This window comes from Anolis carolinensis, chromosome 4, assembly GCF_035594765.1.
Source record: "Anolis carolinensis isolate JA03-04 chromosome 4, rAnoCar3.1.pri, whole genome shotgun sequence".
Lineage (NCBI taxonomy): Eukaryota > Metazoa > Chordata > Lepidosauria > Squamata > Dactyloidae > Anolis > Anolis carolinensis.
The window spans coordinates 45,465,356-45,486,349 of NC_085844.1; the positions used below are offsets into that span (position 1 = coordinate 45,465,356).

The following is a 20,994-nucleotide window of genomic DNA, read 5'->3' on the forward strand; positions in this document are numbered from 1 at the left end:
TTTACTGTCTGACTTTGACAAAAGGATAACGGAGCAGGTGGCTAAATTTCTCTTTTCAGCGGCAAAAAGCCGTAAGTGCTTCATGAAAAATCTGTAAGTGTTGAGAGTATAACAAAGAATATCTAGGGGACAGTTTACTAATCTGCAAACAGTTTTTGTTTTAGATTATAAAGTCAGTCAAATAGCCAATAGAGATTGTACATACCTGTTATTAACCATAAGTCAAATGCAATTGTCACAAACTACTCAAATGCTGTATTCCATCTGTACTTGATCTGTACTACATCTGTACTATAACTTGATCCTAGCCAATGGTTTGTTGACCGAAATAAAGGCTACTGACTGACTGACTGACTGACTGACTATAAATAAGACTTGTAAATGACATAGATTTTTGGATTCCCAGTTCTTAAATCAAGAAAATCTCTCCTTATCAATAACTAGTGCATGGCGTAAGAATGAAAAAGTAGTGATAATACTAGAATAGCATACAGGTACCAAAGCATTTCTATTATATCAGTTTCAAATCCAGTGCTTTTAGCATTGTTTTGTTTTGTTTTTTTATATATATTTCCAGCGAGCCTAAAGACGGCTGTGATCAAACCGCTGCTGAAAAAGCCATCACTGGACCCCACTCAATTCGGAAACTTTCGGCCTATCTCCAATCTCCCCTACTTGGGCAAAGTTATAGAACGTGTGGTTGCCTCGCAACTCCAGGGATTCTTGGTTGACACTGATTTTCTAGATCCAGCACAGTCTGGTTTTAGGCCGGGGCATGGTACCGAGACAGCCTTGGTCGCCTTAGTGGATGATCTACGCTGGGAACTGGACAGGGGGAGTGTGTCCCTGCTGGTTCTGCTAGACCTCACAGCGGCCTTCGATACCGTCGATCACGGTATCCTTCTGGGACGCCTCGCGGGAATGGGACTTGGAGGTACTGTTCTGCAGTGGCTCCACTCATTCCTGGAGGGTCAGTCCCAGATGGTGTCACTGGGGGACACCTGCTCGGCCCCACAACCTTTGTTTTGTGGGGTCCCGCAGGGGTCTGTATTGTCCCCCATGTTGTTCAACATATACATGAAGCCGCTGGGAGAGATCATCAGGAGTTTCGGGGTGCGGTGTCATCTCTATGCAGATGATGTCCAACTCTGTCACTCCTTCCCACCTGTCACTAAGGAGGCTGTTCAGGTCCTGAACCGGTGTCTAGCCGCTGTGTTGGACTGGATGAGGGCCAACAAATTGAAATTGAATCCAGACAAGACAGAGGTCCTCCTGGTCAGTCGGAAGGCCGAACAGGGTATAGGGTTACAACCTGTGCTGGATGGGGTCACACTCCCCCGGAAGGCGCAGGTTCGCAGTCTGGGGGTGATCCTAGACTCATCGTTGAGCCTGGAGCCCCAGGTCTCGGCGGTGGCTAGGGGAGCCTTTGCACAATTAAAACTTGTGCGCCAGCTGTGACCGTACCTTGGGAAGCCGGACCTGGCCACGGTGGTCCATGCTCTTGTTACATCCCGACTAGATTACTGCAACGCACTCTACATGGGGCTGCCTTTGAAGACTGTTCGGAAGCTTCAACTAGTCCAACCGGAGGCTGCCAGGCTGTTAACTGGAGCAACGTATAGGGAGCGTACTACTCCTCTGTTACGTCAGCTCCACTGGCTGCCGATTTGCTACCGAGCACAATTTAAAGTGCTGGTTTTAGCCTATAAAGCGCTAAACGGTTCCGGCCCAGCTTACCTGTCCAAACGTATCTCCCGCTATGTCCCATCACGGAATTTGAGATCCTCCGGGGAGGCCCTGCTCTCGGTCCCGCCAGCCTCACAGGTGCGGCTGGCGGGGACGAGGGGCAGGGCCTTTTCAGTGGTGGCCCCCCGCCTATGGAACGCCCTCCCAAACGAAATTAGGGAGGCTCCCTCCCTCCTGTCCTTCCGAAAAAGAACAAAAACGTGGTTATGGGAGCAGGCATTTGAGCATGAGTAACAGCAGAATTGCAATATGAATATATGACTCATTGACAGACCCCCACCTGGACATGAAAAATGCGCCTGAAATGTATATTTAGATGTATAATTATGCTGGTTTTTAATTTATATTTTAATTTTTATTGTAATTTTTAATCTTGGATGATTTTTAACTGTGTTTCCGATGTATATTGTAAGCCGCCCTGAGTCCCCTGATGGGTGAGAAGGGCGGGGTAGAAATGATGTAATAATAATACTGTGATTGCTAACTAGATATATATCTTGGGATTGAGAATTATTCTGAATGACTTTTAAACTTGTTCATGTTCATGTACGGGATATTGATTATCTAAAGAGGATGCCATCAGATTGGAATTTGCAAACATCTGAGAAAATGTTACTTAGAAATGTTCAAAGGTCATGCCTCATCTGAGTAAGGAAGTATTTATGTTGGTTTGAATACATTGCCATTGAGTCATGACTAATGGCACATGCTGTATATTTTGGTATATAACCTACTTGGATAGTCTCTATTAGAGTATCGCAGATTATATTAGAATTACAACTCCCTGCAACCTCTACATAGTGAGCAGTAGGAATTCTGGAAGTTGCAGTCACACAACCTGTGAAAGGCCTTATGGTTTCCAATCTTGCTCTATAGCAAATCAGTATAATTAGTTAATTAATAATCCCATATAGCCAACTAGAATTCTGAATATTGGCTTGCTGTAAAATTTGGTCTTATATAGTTTAAAATATAATTTGTGTGGACAATCCCGTTAAGACTGATGCACTCTTGAATAAAATAGTATGTATAGGTTGAAATCACAGGTGTCAGAAAGTCATTAATGTATGTTTAAGGTGCCCCCTCACATTTTAATTGCTTGTGCCACATCCTACATGAGGCTGACCTCGAAAGCATTCACTTTCAAGATTGATGTGATGTGTTTTCTGAGATGGCATTGGTTGTAACTATTACTGTGATGTGTTGCAAGCATTAACATGTTGATGCATCAAGACATTCATGCTTATGAAAGACATACATATCCAACTAAAACATCTTAGAATGAGAGACATTTCGGGACATTTCTACAATTTGCCATTTCAGTGCTGTAGACTTTTTCTTCCCTGTTGCTGTTGATAGGATTACTGGTAATGACAAAGTAACCACTGTTTTTCTGAACTGTTGATACCAGTGTGCAGTAGTTGACATCTTATAAGGTTTCTAGAGCTTTTCTCAAAAGCCTTTTCTCCATTGGCATTATGGAAATTAATGGTGCTATGGCTAAGCTGTTTGATGTCTGTGGAAATAAATATATAAAAAGAAAATATCACATTACAAAGCATTTTATATAATGCTATTCATATTATGATATTATTTATAATACTGACTAAGCTTTTCAGTTGCCCTCAGTTGCAACTTTTATTACTTTTGCAAGTAGTTTGTAAAGCAAATTGTACAGCAGTATTTAAAAATGCTGTGAATTGCATTTTTAGCTTTGAAAAACAAGCAGTTTTATTGCTTACCATGGCTTTTTTGTATGTGCAATTGAAGCTGACAGTAGGATTTGTTACTTTACCTGTTCAGTAGGAAGTTCCAGCAGCTTTTGATCTAAAAATTAATATCAAGCTCTTTCCAAAAATTATGTCCTATTCTGACCAAGTTATCTTCAACACACAATAAAGATCATGTCTAGGTGTCATCTTGGAATTCCAATACCTGAAGGAATATTACTCCCTTTATCAGTCTGCCCAGGTTGTACATTAAGTATTCTAGAAGGCAATTTTCTCAATTGCTTCTGCTTGTTTGTTGTTGTGTGCCTCTCAAGTACTTCTGATTAATTGTGCAAAGGGTTTTAGTTTTTGTTAAAAAAAAAAAAAAAAAAGCTCAGTTCAAAAATGTTCTCTGAGGTTGAGTGTGTGTAACTTGTCCAGGATCACCCAGTGGGTTTGCATGGCCAAACAAGGATTCAAAACTGGTCCCCTGGGTTTTAGCCCAATGCTTAGGCCCCTACAGTATGCAAGCTTGTATGGAATGATGCAGTTGCAATGGTGTAATTGTCCCAAATCCATCTGTGACTAACAACTACAGAATGCTATACATGCATTCCTTCAATTGTAATGTTAAGAAAGAAAGAATACTGAAAAAAGGCAGACTGTAGGTGTTTCCCCCTACAGATTTGGTAGCATCTATTGTTCCTTTCCCTGTGGCAGTGTAAGTCAAGGCAAGCAATGTGTTGGTGTTGGACCCCAGTCTTGGACCCCTTCTACACAGCCCTATATATATCCCAGGGTCTGATCCCAGATTATCTGCTTTAAACTGGATTATATGAGTCTCCAATAATCTGGGATAAAAAGAAAATCTGGGATCAGATCCTGGGATATAGGGGTACTGTGGAAAGGGCCATAGTCGTGCCAACCGTAATGCAGCTCAGAGCTGTCTCTTGCTCACACTTGAAAGACCGTAATATAATAGTAATAATAGTAATAATAATTTTATTATTTATTATCTGTCTCTCCTTTTGGTTAAATACATCTATAAAATCACATATCCAAACATAGTTAAATTCAACCACAAAAGCATACATTAAAATATTCACATATTAAAATACATAAAAGTTAAATCACAATAAACCAATAAACATAAATGTGATTTTGAAAGTCATATTTTTTGAAAGAGACTGGCTCTAGCCCCCAAAAGAACTGCTCCTGGCCTGGCACTACCAAACTTGAAATGATGTAGGTTAGTCATAGCAGAAAAGCTCACAATGAAGGGGGTGTTTTTAGAACTACTTATAAGGCTTCAGTTTTGCTTGGTACATTATGTGATAACAGGGGGAAAACATTTCTGTTGAGGTTCTTCAGTTGTTGTTTTTTTAAAGAAACAAAAAACAGTGGGTGCCCTGCTAGCATCAACAAAGCCAGATTATGGGATTTCATGACCCAAAACTTGAAAAGAATTAGGTTACCTTCTCCATTAAAGTTCCCCCTGTCCTCCAAATAGTAATAATATAAAATATGACACTTTTTGAATCAATTCAGCTTTGTCTTAAAGCTGCTAAAAGCTAACTAGGCTTTGATTCAACATCTTCATTTCATCTCTGCCAAAGTCCCACCTTTCTCACCCTTTCAGTTCTCAGCTCTAGGTCTCTTAGTCCATATCCTTATGCCCAAATCTTACTTTGCTCTGTTGCTATGCATTATTTGAAGACCAAGATGTCTAGAGTACAGCAGACTGGGGAAATCTGGTTTATTGAGCAGGGGTACAATTCAGAGATTTGGCTCTTGAATTTTTTTTCTCCTTCACACTGCAGGGAAACGTTAACCCAAGCTGTTACGTATTTGTTTGAACTAATGGTATACGTTGAATTCGAGTATGGCTTGTATCAAGAGTTGCTTTGCTTCTCAAGTATAGTACTAGAATACCTGGCGTGTTCAGGCTGCAATGCTGTATACACTTAAGAATAAATCACATTGAATTTAGTCAGAGTTAAATTTTATGTGAGATTATGCGCATTACTACATTTTCTCCCTGGCATTTATCCTCTGGTGTCAAAATAGTCAAAAGGCTTTCTGTAACTTGTCAGAGTCATAAACCAAAATAGAGATAATAGTCAAGAAAAAAGACTAGGGCTTAGAAGGGCAGCTATGGAGGGACCACAAATAAACCCATAATTGAATCCCAAAGTCAGGATCATCCATATCATTATACAGTGCAATCCCTGCATCATTGAGGTGTATGTTCTTAGACTATGTGTGGATGTGCATAACTATAGATAACAATGAATTCAATTAAAATAAAGGACTTCTGGCCCAATAATATCATAGAGCCATGCTGGAGGACTTAGAAAATGCCCAGAAAAGCCATATATTTCAGTAATGGGTAAATAAAACGGCGGGTACTGGTCCCAAAGATACAGGGCCTTACAGTATTTCCGATTTCTGTGTATATTTGTGAAAGGGGACAATGAAGGAAGCTGACAGGAAGAGAATCATGTGGAACATGGTGTTGGAGGAGTTCTGTAGATACCATGGATTGGCAAAATAACCAATAAATGAATCCTGGATCAAATCAAGCCTGATTACTCCCTAGAAGTCATCATGACCAAACCAAGGTGATTGTACTTTGAACACATCATGAGACAACATGACTCACTATAAATGACAATGCTTCATACAGTGAAAGCCAGTAGGAAGACTACATTACAAATGAATAGACTCAGGCCCCTTCTACACTGCCATATAAAATCCAGATTATCTGCTTTGAACTGGATTATATGGCAGTGTAGACTCATATAATCTAGTTCAAAGCAGATAATGTGGATCATCTGCTTTGATAATCTGGATTATATAGCAGTGCAGAATAGGACTCAGCCAAGGAGGCCATAACCCTGATTTTTCAAAGCTTGAAAGGGCTATTGATGACATGGTTTCTTGGAGGTCTCTCACTCATAGGGTTGCCATAAGTCTAAGACAGCTTGACACTCTCGGTAGACTGTGTTGAATTCCTTATTCTTAGACAGCATGAAAACCCTGTTTGCCATCACTTTCTTTTATCCCACTATACTAGAAGGGAGAAGCATTTTATATGTCTTGTCGTGCTAACATTTCAAGGGTCATTTTTCAATGTGTGAGCAATAGGTCACTGTTTCCTGTGACTGGAACACATATTCTTCTTACCTGTGCACAGAGAACTGAACTCTTTACCATTTCCACTTAATTTTGTTCAGTTTACCAGAGAAAATACATTTTTGTTGCCATCATTACTACAGCTTGACTCGGGTAGATGAAGTTATCATCTTTTCCACTGTATATCATTGTGCATAATGAACCAATTTCTGTAATGTGCATATTGGCTGATTGGTGGTGATGGTGCATATATCAGGAGGAATACAAATGGTTTCTTCACAGGCTCCAGTGACCCCAAAGTGCCTGGAGTAATGTTAAACTTATTTTGACTTGTAAACGGAGCAATTGTGACATGGAGGTTATAGAATAAGGGCATACATGCATCTTTCAGCCCTTGTTTTGACATAGTATAGTTTCCTTTCAAAGGAACATTTTGTCTTTTTTGTGGCATGTTTCACCTTTCACTAGTTTATTCATTCAACTTCTCCCTAAGAGATGAATTATTATTCAGGTACATATCCACTGGCAAGCCCTTGGGAGTTAATCTCTTACTCTTTGCTGAATTTATGTGAACACATCTAGTTTATAAGTCAGCCAGGATGGAAGCGAGTGTGAGAGAAAATGAGCAAAATGTAAATGTTATATAAAAGTTATTAGTGAAATCAGTTTTCCACTATTAAAAAAACAAAAATGTTTGCCTATTTAACATAATGTTTTGTTTTTTGCTCATTTTAAATATCTGTTGGCATAATGCTCTATAAATTGGTAAATTGCTTAACTTCCTGCTAGTTTCTGATACCTTGCAGTGACCTAACCTGTAGGACCACAGCTCCTTAGTCACTGCCATAACCCGGGGAGAGAGCTGTATAGCAATACCCTTGACTTCTAGTGGGATAAAGAGAATGACCTCATAGGTAGCTAGCTGTCACTGTGATCCATGCACTTGAAGTTGGGTTACTACAATATGTTATACATTGGTTTCAAGACTGTTTGTTTGTTGAATTTATATCATGCCTTTCTCCCAAAATGGGATTCAAGGTGGCTCATAATAATTTTTGAAATACCACTAAAACAATGTCTACAAAAGTTAAAATGAATTAAAGACCTCCATAATTTAAAACATGCTTAAAATAGGTAAACTTCTTTAAACACATTTAAAAGATATGTTCAATAAAATATTAAAACATAGAAAGTTCAATGAATAGGGAATCTGGCTGTTTGAATTCAAATTGGTACAGTCAAGTGGATAGCAATTTTTAAAGAATTGCACTTTTTGCCTGTTTCTGGGACCATTGTAAGGTGCTAGAATTATGAGTTCCTCAACACCCTCAGTATTTTAGAACTGTAATTGAACAGGTTTCCCCCTCATCCCCCTTTGAAGAAGAGGCTTAGCGTGTCCCCCATCCTTACTCCCAGTTATACCATACAAGTAAGTTAGTTGCTGGGAATGCCCACAACTGGCAAATGTCTAATTTCTAGCTTACCTTTCAGTGCCATGTACAACTATTTGTTGGGACTACCTGCAAGTATGCAGGCATAAGCAAAACATCCATTTTACTTTTCTTTTAAAAAGAATTTAACATTCATCTTACTGTGAGACTTCATATTTGTGTTAATCAGATGGAGTGTTTTGTAAACAGCTTCAAAACAAGATTACAGCTCAAAATTCAAAAGAAGTAAGTGATGAACTTAGAAAAAGTACATGTAGATGTTCATATACATTTTTTTCTATAGATGTAACAAGAGAACATTAGAGGCTTCTACTGCAATGTCTTTTGGGTTTTTTGTCATTGGTAAAGTAGGACAAGCTTAAAGCCAATATATTCAGTCTGACTGTCAGGATAACCACACATATCAGTGTCTAAGCGTTATTTGGTTGTTGTGTTTTTCCTATTTTCTTTCCTGAACAGAGCTACAATGAACCTGTGGATGTGAAGGTATCCCAGCAACCTCAGATGATGAATGCAAAGCAATCGGTGTTCCATGGATCTACACAGCCTCATTCAGCACTGTATCTAAGCTCCCATTACCACCAACAAGCAGGAATGAATCCTCACATAACAGCCATACATCCCAATATTCCTAGGAATATAGCACCTAAGCCTAACAACCAAATGCCTGTGACTGTTTCTATAGCCAACATGGCAGTATCTCCTCCTCCATCTCTTCAGATGAGTCCTCCAATCCACCCGCATCTCAGTATACAACAACACCAGCCACTTACAATGCAGCAGTCCATTGGGAACCAGCTACCAATGCAAGTCCAGTCTGCTTTACATTCACCTACAATGCAACAAGTAAGTCCTATTTAATGTTTTAATCCTTTATAATCCTGTTCAGTTGGATACATCATGGATACCTATGTAGCTTCCCTTGTCTCTTTGTTCCTGATTTCATACTGTAGCTAGCTACAGTTATACTGCTTAAAGTTAGGTCCTTCCCATGGAGAAAAACCCTGTGGTTGCTTTACTACGTAGACATAACTGCAGTGTGTGCCTGTGATCTGTGTCCACAACTTTGATGACAAGCAAAATCATCTGTCAGTTTCTGAGGTATCCTCCAATTAATTTTGGCTGTCGCTTATATGTACAGACATTCCAGTCCTCCCTCGATTTACGTCCCACCTTTCTCTCACAACTTGGGATTCAAGGATCGTTGGGACTGTGATCGGCAATGAGGGGGGGTTTTTTGGCCCTTAGATGGAAGTTTTTACCACTAGATTGAAGAACCTAGTACCTTCTGCATATGCCCACCCACTTACTTTCTGTCTCAAAGCAGACTCCACAGAAATATTTCCATCATCTGTGATGTCTACAAACTAAAAACTGGTTCATTCCACAGAATGAGGGGACAGACGATCCAGAGCTGTTGCTTTTTTCTACTTTGATTATATAGACAATGGAGGAGGAAAGTAATAGCAATTAGAGTCACAGTGTTTAAAACCATAGCTCCATTAATCATTCTGAAATGCACTGTTTTGTTCTTGTGCTCATCAAAAACACCTAAGATGACAATTATTCTATTGTATGTAGTTTAAAATAGCACATCAGATTACTTTCTCCTCATCCCTAAAGAATCCCATTCACTTGGATCTTTGATATGTTCTTTGTTTCTGAAACAGCTAGTCTGCATTAGACAGAGACTAAGGGCATTCCATCCATTTATATCACAACCTGCAATCAGGATTTTCTTCTCAGCTGTATTCTTTTTGTGACCCTGGCCAGACACTGTGTATTATTCAGATGTTTTTGTTTAGCATACACTAAGTGATGACAGCTAATTTAGGACTCCAATCTATGTAACTTTCCCCAATTATTTTTTCAATGTGCTTTAACTTATGTATGGTATAATGAATCTATTATGCTGTTCCTTCATCTACACCAGTTGCCTCTCTCTTAAGTTTCTCAGAGGTCACGTGTCAGATGCTACCTTCTAAATCATGGGGTTCATTAGTAAAAGGCAATGTAGAAGAGGTCTAGTTAATTAAGCCAAGTGTCTTGTAATGGTGAGAGGATTATTTGATAACATTGCAGTCAATGAAAACAAAACATACTGTAAAAACACTAGTATCTTTTTTTAAAAAAATCTGAAAACCAAGTATATTTCATCATGCCTTCAAGAGAACACAACTATGGTGCGAGTGTTTGTATTGTTGTGTGGCTCGATAATGTAGATATTAATGTACTATTATATGATGATGCCATGTACTGTTAATATGTGTGAAGACCCTCATGTTAAATACCAAGAGAACTGCTATTAAAATGAAACAAAAATGTTGATAGAGATAATCATATCTTACACATAATCGTACATTACAACAAAATACCCAGTAAGGATTACTGGATGATTACTGTAGGCTTTTTGTCAGACCCATTCCACCTCTGAAATATTTAGAGCATCATGATAACAGAAAAATGAAGGAAATGGCAATTCAATACAGCTGGAGGGAACCAGGTTTAGGCTGTTCTAGAGTGCTGAAGTTCTCTGTTTTCCCTGAACCAAATTGTGTTTTGAAGTAGTATTTATATAATTGCTAACAAGTATATCCTGGTTATAAATCCAACCCCTTACAAACACTACTGTTCTTTGACTTTTGTCTCTCCATACACTCTTTTCTTGCTGGCCTTTCCCTCCACTGTGGACCTTGCCTCCCTCCTTGCCTTTGGGCCTCTCTCATCCGCTTCCACCATAGTGTCACCTTGCCTAGGGCCTCCTTGCCTATGTACATATGGGGCCTCCTTGTCTAGGGGCCTTTCTGGTCAAGTTCTCCTTGCCTAGAGCTTCCTTGTCCATGTGGCAATGTACCTATAGTCAACTTTATCTTCAAAAAGAACAATCAGCCTGTTTAGCAATCCTTGCATATGCTGATTTATTATCAATAAATGTTTGATTTTTATACCTATTTTATATACCTTCCAACAGGTACCTGGATTGGGTATTTTTGTTATGTTAAATATTAGAAGTAGTCATTGTTTTGGATTTTATTCATAGTCCTATTAGAAAATGTATAACCATATAATGAAACAATTTATAAAATCACACAGGTAATGGGGTGCAACTCCCATAAATTGAACAGCTGGCCAGCTGCAACTCCTATTACCTCTGGATATGGTGGGATGCAATTCCTATCACTCCAGATCATCACCAGTGACAATGATCCAGATCCATCTTTGGTGGGATTCACCAGATCTCTCTGGATATTGATGTACTGCAACTCCCATCATGCTCTGCCAATCCCACTGAAACCTTGCCAGTATTTCAAGTTGGGCTATGATGAATTTGAGTACCAAGTTTGGTCTGAATCCATCAAGCTATCTAGGCGCCATCCTGAAGTATACAGACAGACATATTTTGACTTTTATTTATAGATATGGAGCAAAAGGGGGTCACAAGCAGAAAAAGTTTAAGCAGCCCTGCTCTAAAATAGAGCTTCTTAATTTCTTTCTTCTTGTGACCCCTTTTCACCCAAGAAAAGGTGTATAGATGTATAAAATAGGTATACAAATCAAGCATTTACTGATAATAAATCATAAAGAAAATTATTTTAAAACAATTCTTTGGTATACATATAATCTTACAGTTAAGCAAATTTGTATTCTAATGAGACAGATGTGCTTGTTTATTTTTACAGCAAGAATTAAATCTTAGCTGAACATTTGATACTGCAGGATGTAAAGCATCTTCAACATTTTTCATGCAAATCTGGCATGCTTGGTTTGCAGCATTGTGGGAAAGTTGAAGCATTTGCTGCATGTATTTGCTAACAGATTAAAACAACCAGTGGGCGTCAGGCTCCACGAATTTTCATAACCCCCAAATTCAGTTAGGGATTCACAATTTTAGATGATGTGCTCTAGAACAGTGATTCCCAACATGCTGGTCCTCCGAAGTGTTTTGCACTCCAGACCCCAGAATCTCTGACCATTGGCCAAAGTGAGTGAGGCTGCTGGGAGCTGAAGTCCAAAACACCTGAAGTACCAGAGTTGGGAATCACTGTTCTAGAAGGAAGAGGAAAAAGCACTTCATGGAGCTGACTGCAAACTCTGGAGAAAGATTATCCTTGTCTCATCTGAAGCTTCATCTCTGGGCAATATTTCACTTTTTTCACTCCATTTTTTATTTTTCATTGCATCCTTTTAGTCTTTCTCTCTATCTGGTTATAATCCAACTTTACCATTACTGGTTACTAGCAGTACTCTAAGAAACATCAACTTCATTGATTCTGGTGTCTTTTTTATTCAATAATGTCTTGGGCATCCTCTGTATTTTTCCAGCACACACACACACTCCTTCCCATACACATATACACTATCTTCACCCCCACCCCATGTTTCAGAAAGTGGTTAAGAGCAGGAGAGAAAAATCATTAATATCTGTCAACTGTCCTTATAACCTTAAGGGAAAATCTTTGTATGATATCACACAGACAGATTTTCAATTTCCGTATGTAATAAACAGATGCTTTAGGATTTGGATGTAATTTAAAGGTTTAAAAAACATCACATTGAGATTGATGAATAAATCAGTTGTTAAGACAAAAACATTGATGCCTGTTGAAAATTCCTCTCCAGACAGGCAGGAAATGAAATTAGTTCCTGGTAAATGTAGAGATGAGGATCGCAGTTTAGGTTCTGCTGCAGGCTTTTTAGTACTTGCCTACAGTTGCACACAAAACCCCCAGCTAGGGATACAGAAATCTAATTAAAGAGCAAATGTCCCGCCTGACATCAAATTAATCTTTATCAAGTCCCCTGTTTTTATTTCAATCTGACACAAGAAAATGAAACTTAAAATTCAAGCCATGTTCCAAAACAGTTACTGATTGTATCTTGGACGTTACAATGCAAAACATTGGGCACTGTCTCATTAGCCCAGAGAGCACCCATTTTCTTTCTTTGTGTTTTCTTTTTTATTTTAATTGCATCACTGTTTGTAAAGCCCTTTATGTACAATACTGTTCACATATTTCTGCATCCGAGTGACACATGGCAGCCAGAACATTTCATGAACTGCTTGAGATGACTACTAAAATTGGAATTTAAGCACCTTTTGTTGTCTTTTACATTTCTGAAATTCTTAGGCTGGCTTTGGCATGTACATGTTCTGCAAGCATTATTACAATAACCTGATTTCTGAACCAAATTTGATAAATGGCAGAGCACAGGAGAGCTATCACAGCTATTTTATTGTCTTGTTCTTCTCGAAAGAGGGATTCTTCACTAATGAGAACCTTGATAAAAATGATAAGATATTTTATTGCTTTCTGTCTATATCAATAACTGACTAGGTTTGTACACAGAACAAGAAACAAACAGAAAAAAACAAATTAGTAGACATTCCAAAATCAGCACTAATTAGAACTGACAATTCCAATATAAGCATCAAATTAGACAGTTCCAATACCATTCAAATGTAAATATGAAATTATCAACTTGACAACTGGAACAACACAAAATACACAAAATATTTGCTTTGCTGCCATTGTCTGCTCCAACATATGCTAATTGAAAAACACTTAGTGAAGTGCCTTCAAATAAGGTATGACTGTATATTGATTTAGGCTGCAATCTTCTGGGTGTAAGCCAAATCAATCTTGGCTCATTTCAGAGTAAAGAAACATGTTAAGTCTCTTTGACTTCATTATTACTTTGGGCAAACCCACTGAATGCAATCATGCTCATTTGGATGGGTTCATTGGAGAAAATATAAAGACTCCTACAGTAGGCATTCAATTAACTGTTACTCATCCAGCTACATGTAGTTTTTACTTGACAATTACTGTTAAAATAGACCTAATACTATTGGCTTTGAGTATGACACATGTGACCTCGAACAATCAAATTGTAGGTTGTTTACTCAATACATTTCGTAGAAATACAGGTACCAAAGGCAGTATTTATTTTCCACTTATTGGATCTCTTGAGTGACAGTAGTAAAAATTATAGCTAACACTGTTTATTCCTTGTGCCTGTTATTCAGAAAACTCTCAATTTAAATATTTACTGTATTTGCCAGATGTGAATTGTAGGTTACAAGTTACAAGAAAATAGGCTTCGTTCAGCCATATGTTACCTTTGCTTTAGATAGTGTACATTCTTCCAATGTCCTTGGGAAAATTATCTCTTTAGAGCAATCTAGTGTGTTCTCTTAGAGAAGGCGTTAGTTGGTGGTTTATTATGATGCACTATAAAGCTCTCCTAGCCTTTCAGCAACACTCTGTTTATTTAAGCTAACTGCTTCATGGAAAAATCAATGCATACCATTCTTGAAAATCTGATCAGGTCTGCTGATTTTGGAAAACATCATTTAGGCATGCTACCTCCTCAGTGAAAACAACAGCAAGTTGAGCTTTTCTTTTCCTTTGCTTTTTTGGGCTGCTTTTTGCTACATTAGTCCAACAACTGTTAAAAAGCTTGAGTTTATTTTTTGTGTAGTTGAGAAAGAAGTGCAAATAAAAGAAGCAGCAGATGGTCCTTTTGTGACTGAACCATATAAAAGGGGCTTGAGAACAATAATCGTGAATAGGTGTAGTCTAATAAAACACTCAGCCACCTGCTGCCAGCATCCTTCAAAAAGATTCTGTTGCATATTCTTGGAATTAACTAATAGTGCATCCTTTGGTTGAATCGAAATATGAGAAGCACACAAACCTTTCTTTTATTTTCCTGTGTTGAATGAGTTGTTTTTCATGGCTTTAAAATGTCTCTGTTGTTTCTTTCTGAGTTTCACAATATTACAGTGTGTTACCTAGCATTCCTTCTCAACCAATTAAAAAATGACTGTTTGAAAAGGTATTAAGAATTCTATTTTCCTTTGGCTTCATATCTGAGAATGCAGAAATAAAACTTGATTCTTGGTCAATGCACATAAGAAGTTAGGTTGGATGACCAAAACATATTTTTTTACTTTTGTTTTATTGTAGGGTTTTACTCTCCAGCCAGACTACCAGAATATTATCAACCCAACATCTACAGCTGCACAAGTTGTTACCCAAGCAATGGAGTATGTTCGTTCAGGGTGCAGAAATCCCCCAGCACAGACTGTGGACTGGAATAATGATTACTGCAGTAATGGGTGAGCAGCCAGTGGATGCCATCTTGTGTTGACTAATATTTATAACAAACACTGGGCAACAAGTAGAGTCATGTCTTATTCTTCACTATCTAGATAACAATACAAGATTTTAGTACCTTTCCTTATTCTAGGGAAATAATTAACAAACAAGCTGCTGCTTGCTTGCTTTTAATAAAAGAACTATATTTTATTTTTCTTCGTGGTCTCAGTGAAATCGCACGTATGGTAGTTCCATGTGCCTGCGCAGTAAGAAGCTTGAAAGCTTCTGATTCTTATGGTTATACTTTATGTTGATCTACAGACTGTTTGACTACTCTTGGGATACTCCTACTTGATTACAATTTTTTAACTTGGACTGTGAACGACTCAGGCCAGTAATGTCTACTCCTTGTTTCAAAAAATGTGCAACTTGTGACACTAAACTGAGAGTTCTCTACAAATCAGCTTATTTACACTAAGGGGGAAATCATTTGTATAATACAGGGGTGGGACTCATGCAGCCTTCCAGATGTTGACAACTCCCAGTAGCCCTAACCAGCATCAGTACTGAGGAATTCTGGGAACTGCCATCTGACAATGTCTGAACAATGAAGCGAATGTGGTGCAGTTGTTTGAGTAGTGGGCTACAACTCCAGAGACACATCCACACTCAGCCATGAAAGCCCAATGGCTGACTATGCAAATCATATTAGCTCAGCTCCAAAGGAAGCCAAACACAAATCCCCTCTGAATGAATCTTGCCAAGAAAACCCCTTGGTAGCTTCTTCTTAGGGTCACCATAAGTAAGAAAATGGCATGATGGCACACTGCATCATCATCTGGACAATTGTATTATTCCCACCCATTACTAGGAGATGGGTAAATCTCATAGTAAATTAAACCCATGTACCATAATCAAGGGTGCTTTGATTAAAACAGTGTGTATTTTTGAAGTTAACAAAAGCATTTAAGGGGAGCAGAGGAGTCACAGGAATGCTTACATAAAAACAATTCCAACTAACTTGCATTACATTGAGCTGGGCAAGTTCCCTGAATCTTGACTGGCATTTCTTACTCTCTTTGATCTCAAGTTAGGAAAACTCTCAACACTTCTTTTTAGATGATACAGCTATACCATCACCTGTCTGCTATACCCCACTACTTGTATTTTTGTGCTAAGGTGTAAACATTCTGTCTAGATTGAAAGAACATTGGCCAAGCATTTGACTTACTGGCCCAAACATGGCTGTGCAGCATCATACATGACCTATGGTTTTACCACACTGCCAATATCCATCATAGTATAGGTGTGTTGAAATCAAGTAAATAAAATTTAAATACATAAAATTATTTTATACCACAGTTAAAATAATCTAAAGCATAACACATGAGCAAACAGGATGGCATGCAGTTAGGCCCTTAAGGCTTTACCTTTTTTAAAATCACACACACATTTTGACTTTGCTGCTGAATAACACTAGCATTGTCACCAATTAGGGCTCTTATGAATGAGGAGATTTCACTGGTGGGACACAATGCTTCTACACTGAAAAGTTAGTGCAGCTCAACACCATTTTAGCAATCATGGCTCAATGCTGTATCGTAATTAGGTGATGCACCAGCACCCTTTGAAAGAGAAGTCTAGAGACCCTATTCCATGGCATTGGGCCATGCTAGCCCAAGTGCTGTCAAACTGCATTTAATTCTACAGTGTATATTAATACCCACAGAGCAGGCTTCTCCAATACGTCTCAGTTCTTGGGTTGGTGAGTATAGGGTGAGAAAGGTATCCTTAAAAGTATTTTTTGATATGTAGGTTTGAACATACAAACACAAATAGATGTGGGGAAAACATAGGTTCTCAGGAGTAAGCGCATCTCCAGGAGAACATCATTTCTTTGTGGCAAGCAGTGTGTGAAATCCAGAAGATCTCTTGATGTATGAACTAGAGTCCTGCTTATTTTAGTAACTGCCCAGTCCATTAGACCATATCCTACTGTAGCCAGAGATGAATACTTGAAGTACAAGGGACTACAGTTAGATTTCCCCAATGAATGAATGGGGTGAAACTCCCATATATCTAGCCAACCTTAAGTTCTTGTCTTGTGATAAAATGCACACAGTTTAGTTGGTTTGAGTGCCATCCATGCAGGCATGTTTTATGTATCATTGCCAGATGGAGTAACTAACACATTCTTAGCAATAAACCGTTGCAACCTGAGTGACACTAAAATATATATTTCCCTTGTCTCTGTCCAAATGATAACTGCTTATTATGGAAAGAACCAAATGATTTCAGCTGCTTCAAATTATTAACATTCCATCATATCAGATCCTAAAACTATGAGATCCTTGGTCTCAACCGCAGATGAAAGCAAAGACAAACCTCCTTGTTAAAAAAACAACCCATAATAGATTCCTGTTAGGGTCGCCATGGGTTAGAAATAACTTGAAAGCAAGCAACATACATACATACATACATAACAATACCTTTCTCGTGGACCTGTACAACATACATACATACATACATACATACATACATACATACATACATACCAATACATTTCTCATGGACAGATATGAAATTCCACCAAAATTCGGTGATAATCTCAACTGGGCATATATTAAATGAGATATTCTTGGGGTACCAAAACACTGATATCAAGGGACTATGAAACTTTTGATGTTGAGTGTTATCACTAAGCCGCCTTCTCTTGTTTCCTCCTTCTCTTTTTCAACAGGGCCATGCAGAGGGACAAAGCATTGTACCTTACCTGAAAATGTTATAATGAAGCACCTCTTCTTTCCAGTGAGGAATGCAGGGAAGTCTTTCCATCACAGATTGCATCATGCAGTCAAGGCAGTTCTGCATTTACTTAGAAAATATAAGTTGCTAAGCACTTAGGACTATTTGAGCTGGTGGGTCATTCACTCTGGGAAACGAAATAGTCTTGCTCCTTCTTCCACCCCTTCCCGCCTTCCTCCACCCCTTCCTTCCTTTCTCTCCCCTTTCTCCTTCAACATCCTTTAATGGACATTGCTTTTCTTCTTTAAGGAAGGAGGCTTGGACCATTCTGATATTCTGTTGGTTTTTATTTTTGCTGTGAAGTGCTGCGCTAGTAACTGCCTTAGCAACTGTAGATGTCTTGGATAAAAAGTCCTGGATTTTCCATTGGTTTTCATAATGGGTGTGTTTATATGAAACTACTAAAGACTTTTTAAATGGCTTGATGTAGCAGTCATAGCAAGTTTGTAAATAGCATCTATGTTACACTCTCCTAGAGTATAAAATGTGAATGTTTTTGTAGCTAATTGTAATTTGAAACTGGCTCATTCCAGTTTATTGATTTCACAAAGGGGGTTAAATTGGCAAACATTCATATTTTTACTTCATTTTTAAGCAACTGACTAATAGTTCTATATTTTCAAACTCTTTGAAAGAAAAAAAGGAAAGTTATTCCCAAATGAATTTAATTAAACAGAAATTGGCACTGTGTCCTTAGTTATACAAAAAAGAAAAAGAAAAGAAGTCTAGTGTTGGGAAAAGAGCAAACACATTTATTTTGTACTGCCTAAAACTGCTTTTTTATCACTTTATGTGTAACAGTTAGTAAACGTCATTTACGTCCTCTTATGTATAAAACTGCCAAATGCTTTCTTGGTATTTTATTAGATGCAGAAACAGATTGGAGACAGCTAAATTATAACCTTTACATATGGCTATGTATTATTGTTTCTTCATACTGTGTCTGTATTTAATCTTTTTTTATGGAAGCTGTTGCGCCTATTTATGAAATAATAAATATAGGTGTTTGTAAGTAAATTTGTTAGCATCTTAAAGAGGATTTTTTAAAACTACTTTTGTTGGCATCAATGTATTTGCTGCTGGTGTGGACACTTTTAGTTTTTACAAGTAAAATGAATAAAGCCAAATTAGCTTTTTTTTCCTCTCAGAAAAATGGAGATAATCAGCATTTATTCTGCACTTCATATACTGTTGTGAGACCAAAAAAAGAAAATTAGGCAGCGGCAGTGGAATCTTTTAGAAACCTCCCCATGTTTCTCTTGTCACAGAAAAGCATTTTTCTTAAAGGATTTGCATATATTAGATAGGGAAACTTACTTAGAAACCATCAAAAATAGGAATGTGCACAGAGACTTCCCCATTGTCGTCTATGGGAAAACCATTCTGCATATGCACAGGTAAATTACCTTGCCTTCAAGTGACAACAGAGAGGATGCACTGCTCCTTTCAGTCTACAGGAGGTACTGGAACGTAGCCACAGTCATAAGTAGATGCCTTAGACATTCAAATATCATCCTCCCCCAAAGTGAATTAGGATTATTACAGAGAAAGACAACCAAAATCTCAAGTTACCAAAAAAAATGCTTCAGCTATGATAGTAAGAAATGGCAATATTAGGAAGTAGTGGAAACGCCAGTTCCTTGGTAACCACTGGATGGCCCAGAGTAGAATAATGACAAGAAAGGACAAAAACTGAGTAATTTTTTTTTAAGGTTTAGGTCATTGATAGCTAGGAGCAAACCATTTTAAGGTGAGTCCATCCTGGATGCTGCTACCTCCATAATTCTCCAAAAGGAAGTGGGCATCCATGTCCTCCCTAGAAAATCTTTAAAATTATTTTTTTTACATGATAACTCCCCAAATCTCCCAGTCAGCACATGCACTGACCTACCATGCTGGTGCAGGCAGGCAGATTCAGAAGGTTGCAGTCGAAAAAAGTAACTTTTCCAAGTACTGGAAGGGAGGCCATTGTGTTTTTCTTATCTGTAAAACAGCACAGGAAAGAGTTAACCTGTTCCCAATTTATGTTGCACTCCTCTCTTTTTTGGAGCCCTTCTTTCCCCTTTGAGTCCTCCCTCTCTTCATCCCAAGCAAGTATCAGATTATGTTTGGGGTGAGCTGGTTCTTATCATTCCCTTTCTCTCCATTGGCTTGTCCCACACTGTGAGCACAGCCAGACAAGGCATCTCTCAATTTTTGGGGATGTTTACAAGAATAGTTGCTTTATCATAAGAGATGCTTACTGTGGAAAGGTTTTAGAACCCATATGCTGATCACATTGGTAGCCATTTGGCTTCTGTTTCCGATGCGAAATACAGACGTTGTATTTATCCAATCTCTCTAACTTATCTCCATGTAAAATGCCCCAAAGGTACATACAGTATGTTTGCTTTCAAATAAAATCAGGCAATGTACAAACTTGAATCACTTGCGCATGTAATAATAAATAATGCAGATCGGATGTGATTATTCAAATGACTGTAGCTGAGTTCTAATTTTCTTGTCTAGAATCCATGTAGGAATTCAAGATTAGATTCATAGTTTATTGTCTTTATGTTCAGTACTTTAGTGATGTACCAGCATTAACAATTTGGTTTTCTTTTTATTTTAATTCTGTTATGGTAAATTTAATTTCCCGCTCTGATTAATTCCACAAAAAGAGCAGACAATTTGTGATCATGGGAATCAACTTTGACAGAATTTTCTGGGGGAGTGTTGTATTATCAGCATCTTTTCTGGAGAGGCTGTTCTGTCACCATTTATTCAATAGCCAACCAAGGTTCAAACTAGAGGCAAATATTAATGTCAATAAAAAGTATGTCATAAACTATCTGTATGTGTAGGCGTTTCTCTTTATGTATTTGTTACCAGGGATGACGAACTCATTTTCATCAAGGGCCACATCAGCCTTATGGTGGCTTTCAAAGGGCTGTTTGTAATTGTAAGATGGTATAAATGGAACTACTCCTTAACATATTTTTAAATAACCTGAAACATAATACCATGCACCATCCTCACCCATTTATCACATTTTAAAAATAACAA

The 20,994-nt window shown here is 38.1% G+C and overlaps 1 protein-coding gene across 4 annotated transcripts in view; it reads left to right on the forward strand.

Moving 5' to 3' along the window:
- tox (thymocyte selection associated high mobility group box) overlaps positions 1 to 20,779 on the forward strand; it is a 275,955-nt gene extending 255,176 nt beyond the window's left edge. For all 4 annotated transcript variants that reach the window (XM_008108489.3, XM_008108490.3, XM_062980345.1 and 1 more), the window contains 3 exons: positions 8,501 to 8,887; positions 15,013 to 15,164; positions 17,885 to 20,779. In XM_008108489.3, the coding sequence (XP_008106696.1) occupies positions 8,501 to 8,887; positions 15,013 to 15,164; positions 17,885 to 17,921 (576 nt within the window). In that variant the 3' untranslated portion in view covers positions 17,922 to 20,779. The remainder of the gene's footprint in view (positions 1 to 8,500; positions 8,888 to 15,012; positions 15,165 to 17,884) is intronic.
- The last annotated feature ends 215 nt before the right edge of the window (positions 20,780 to 20,994 follow it).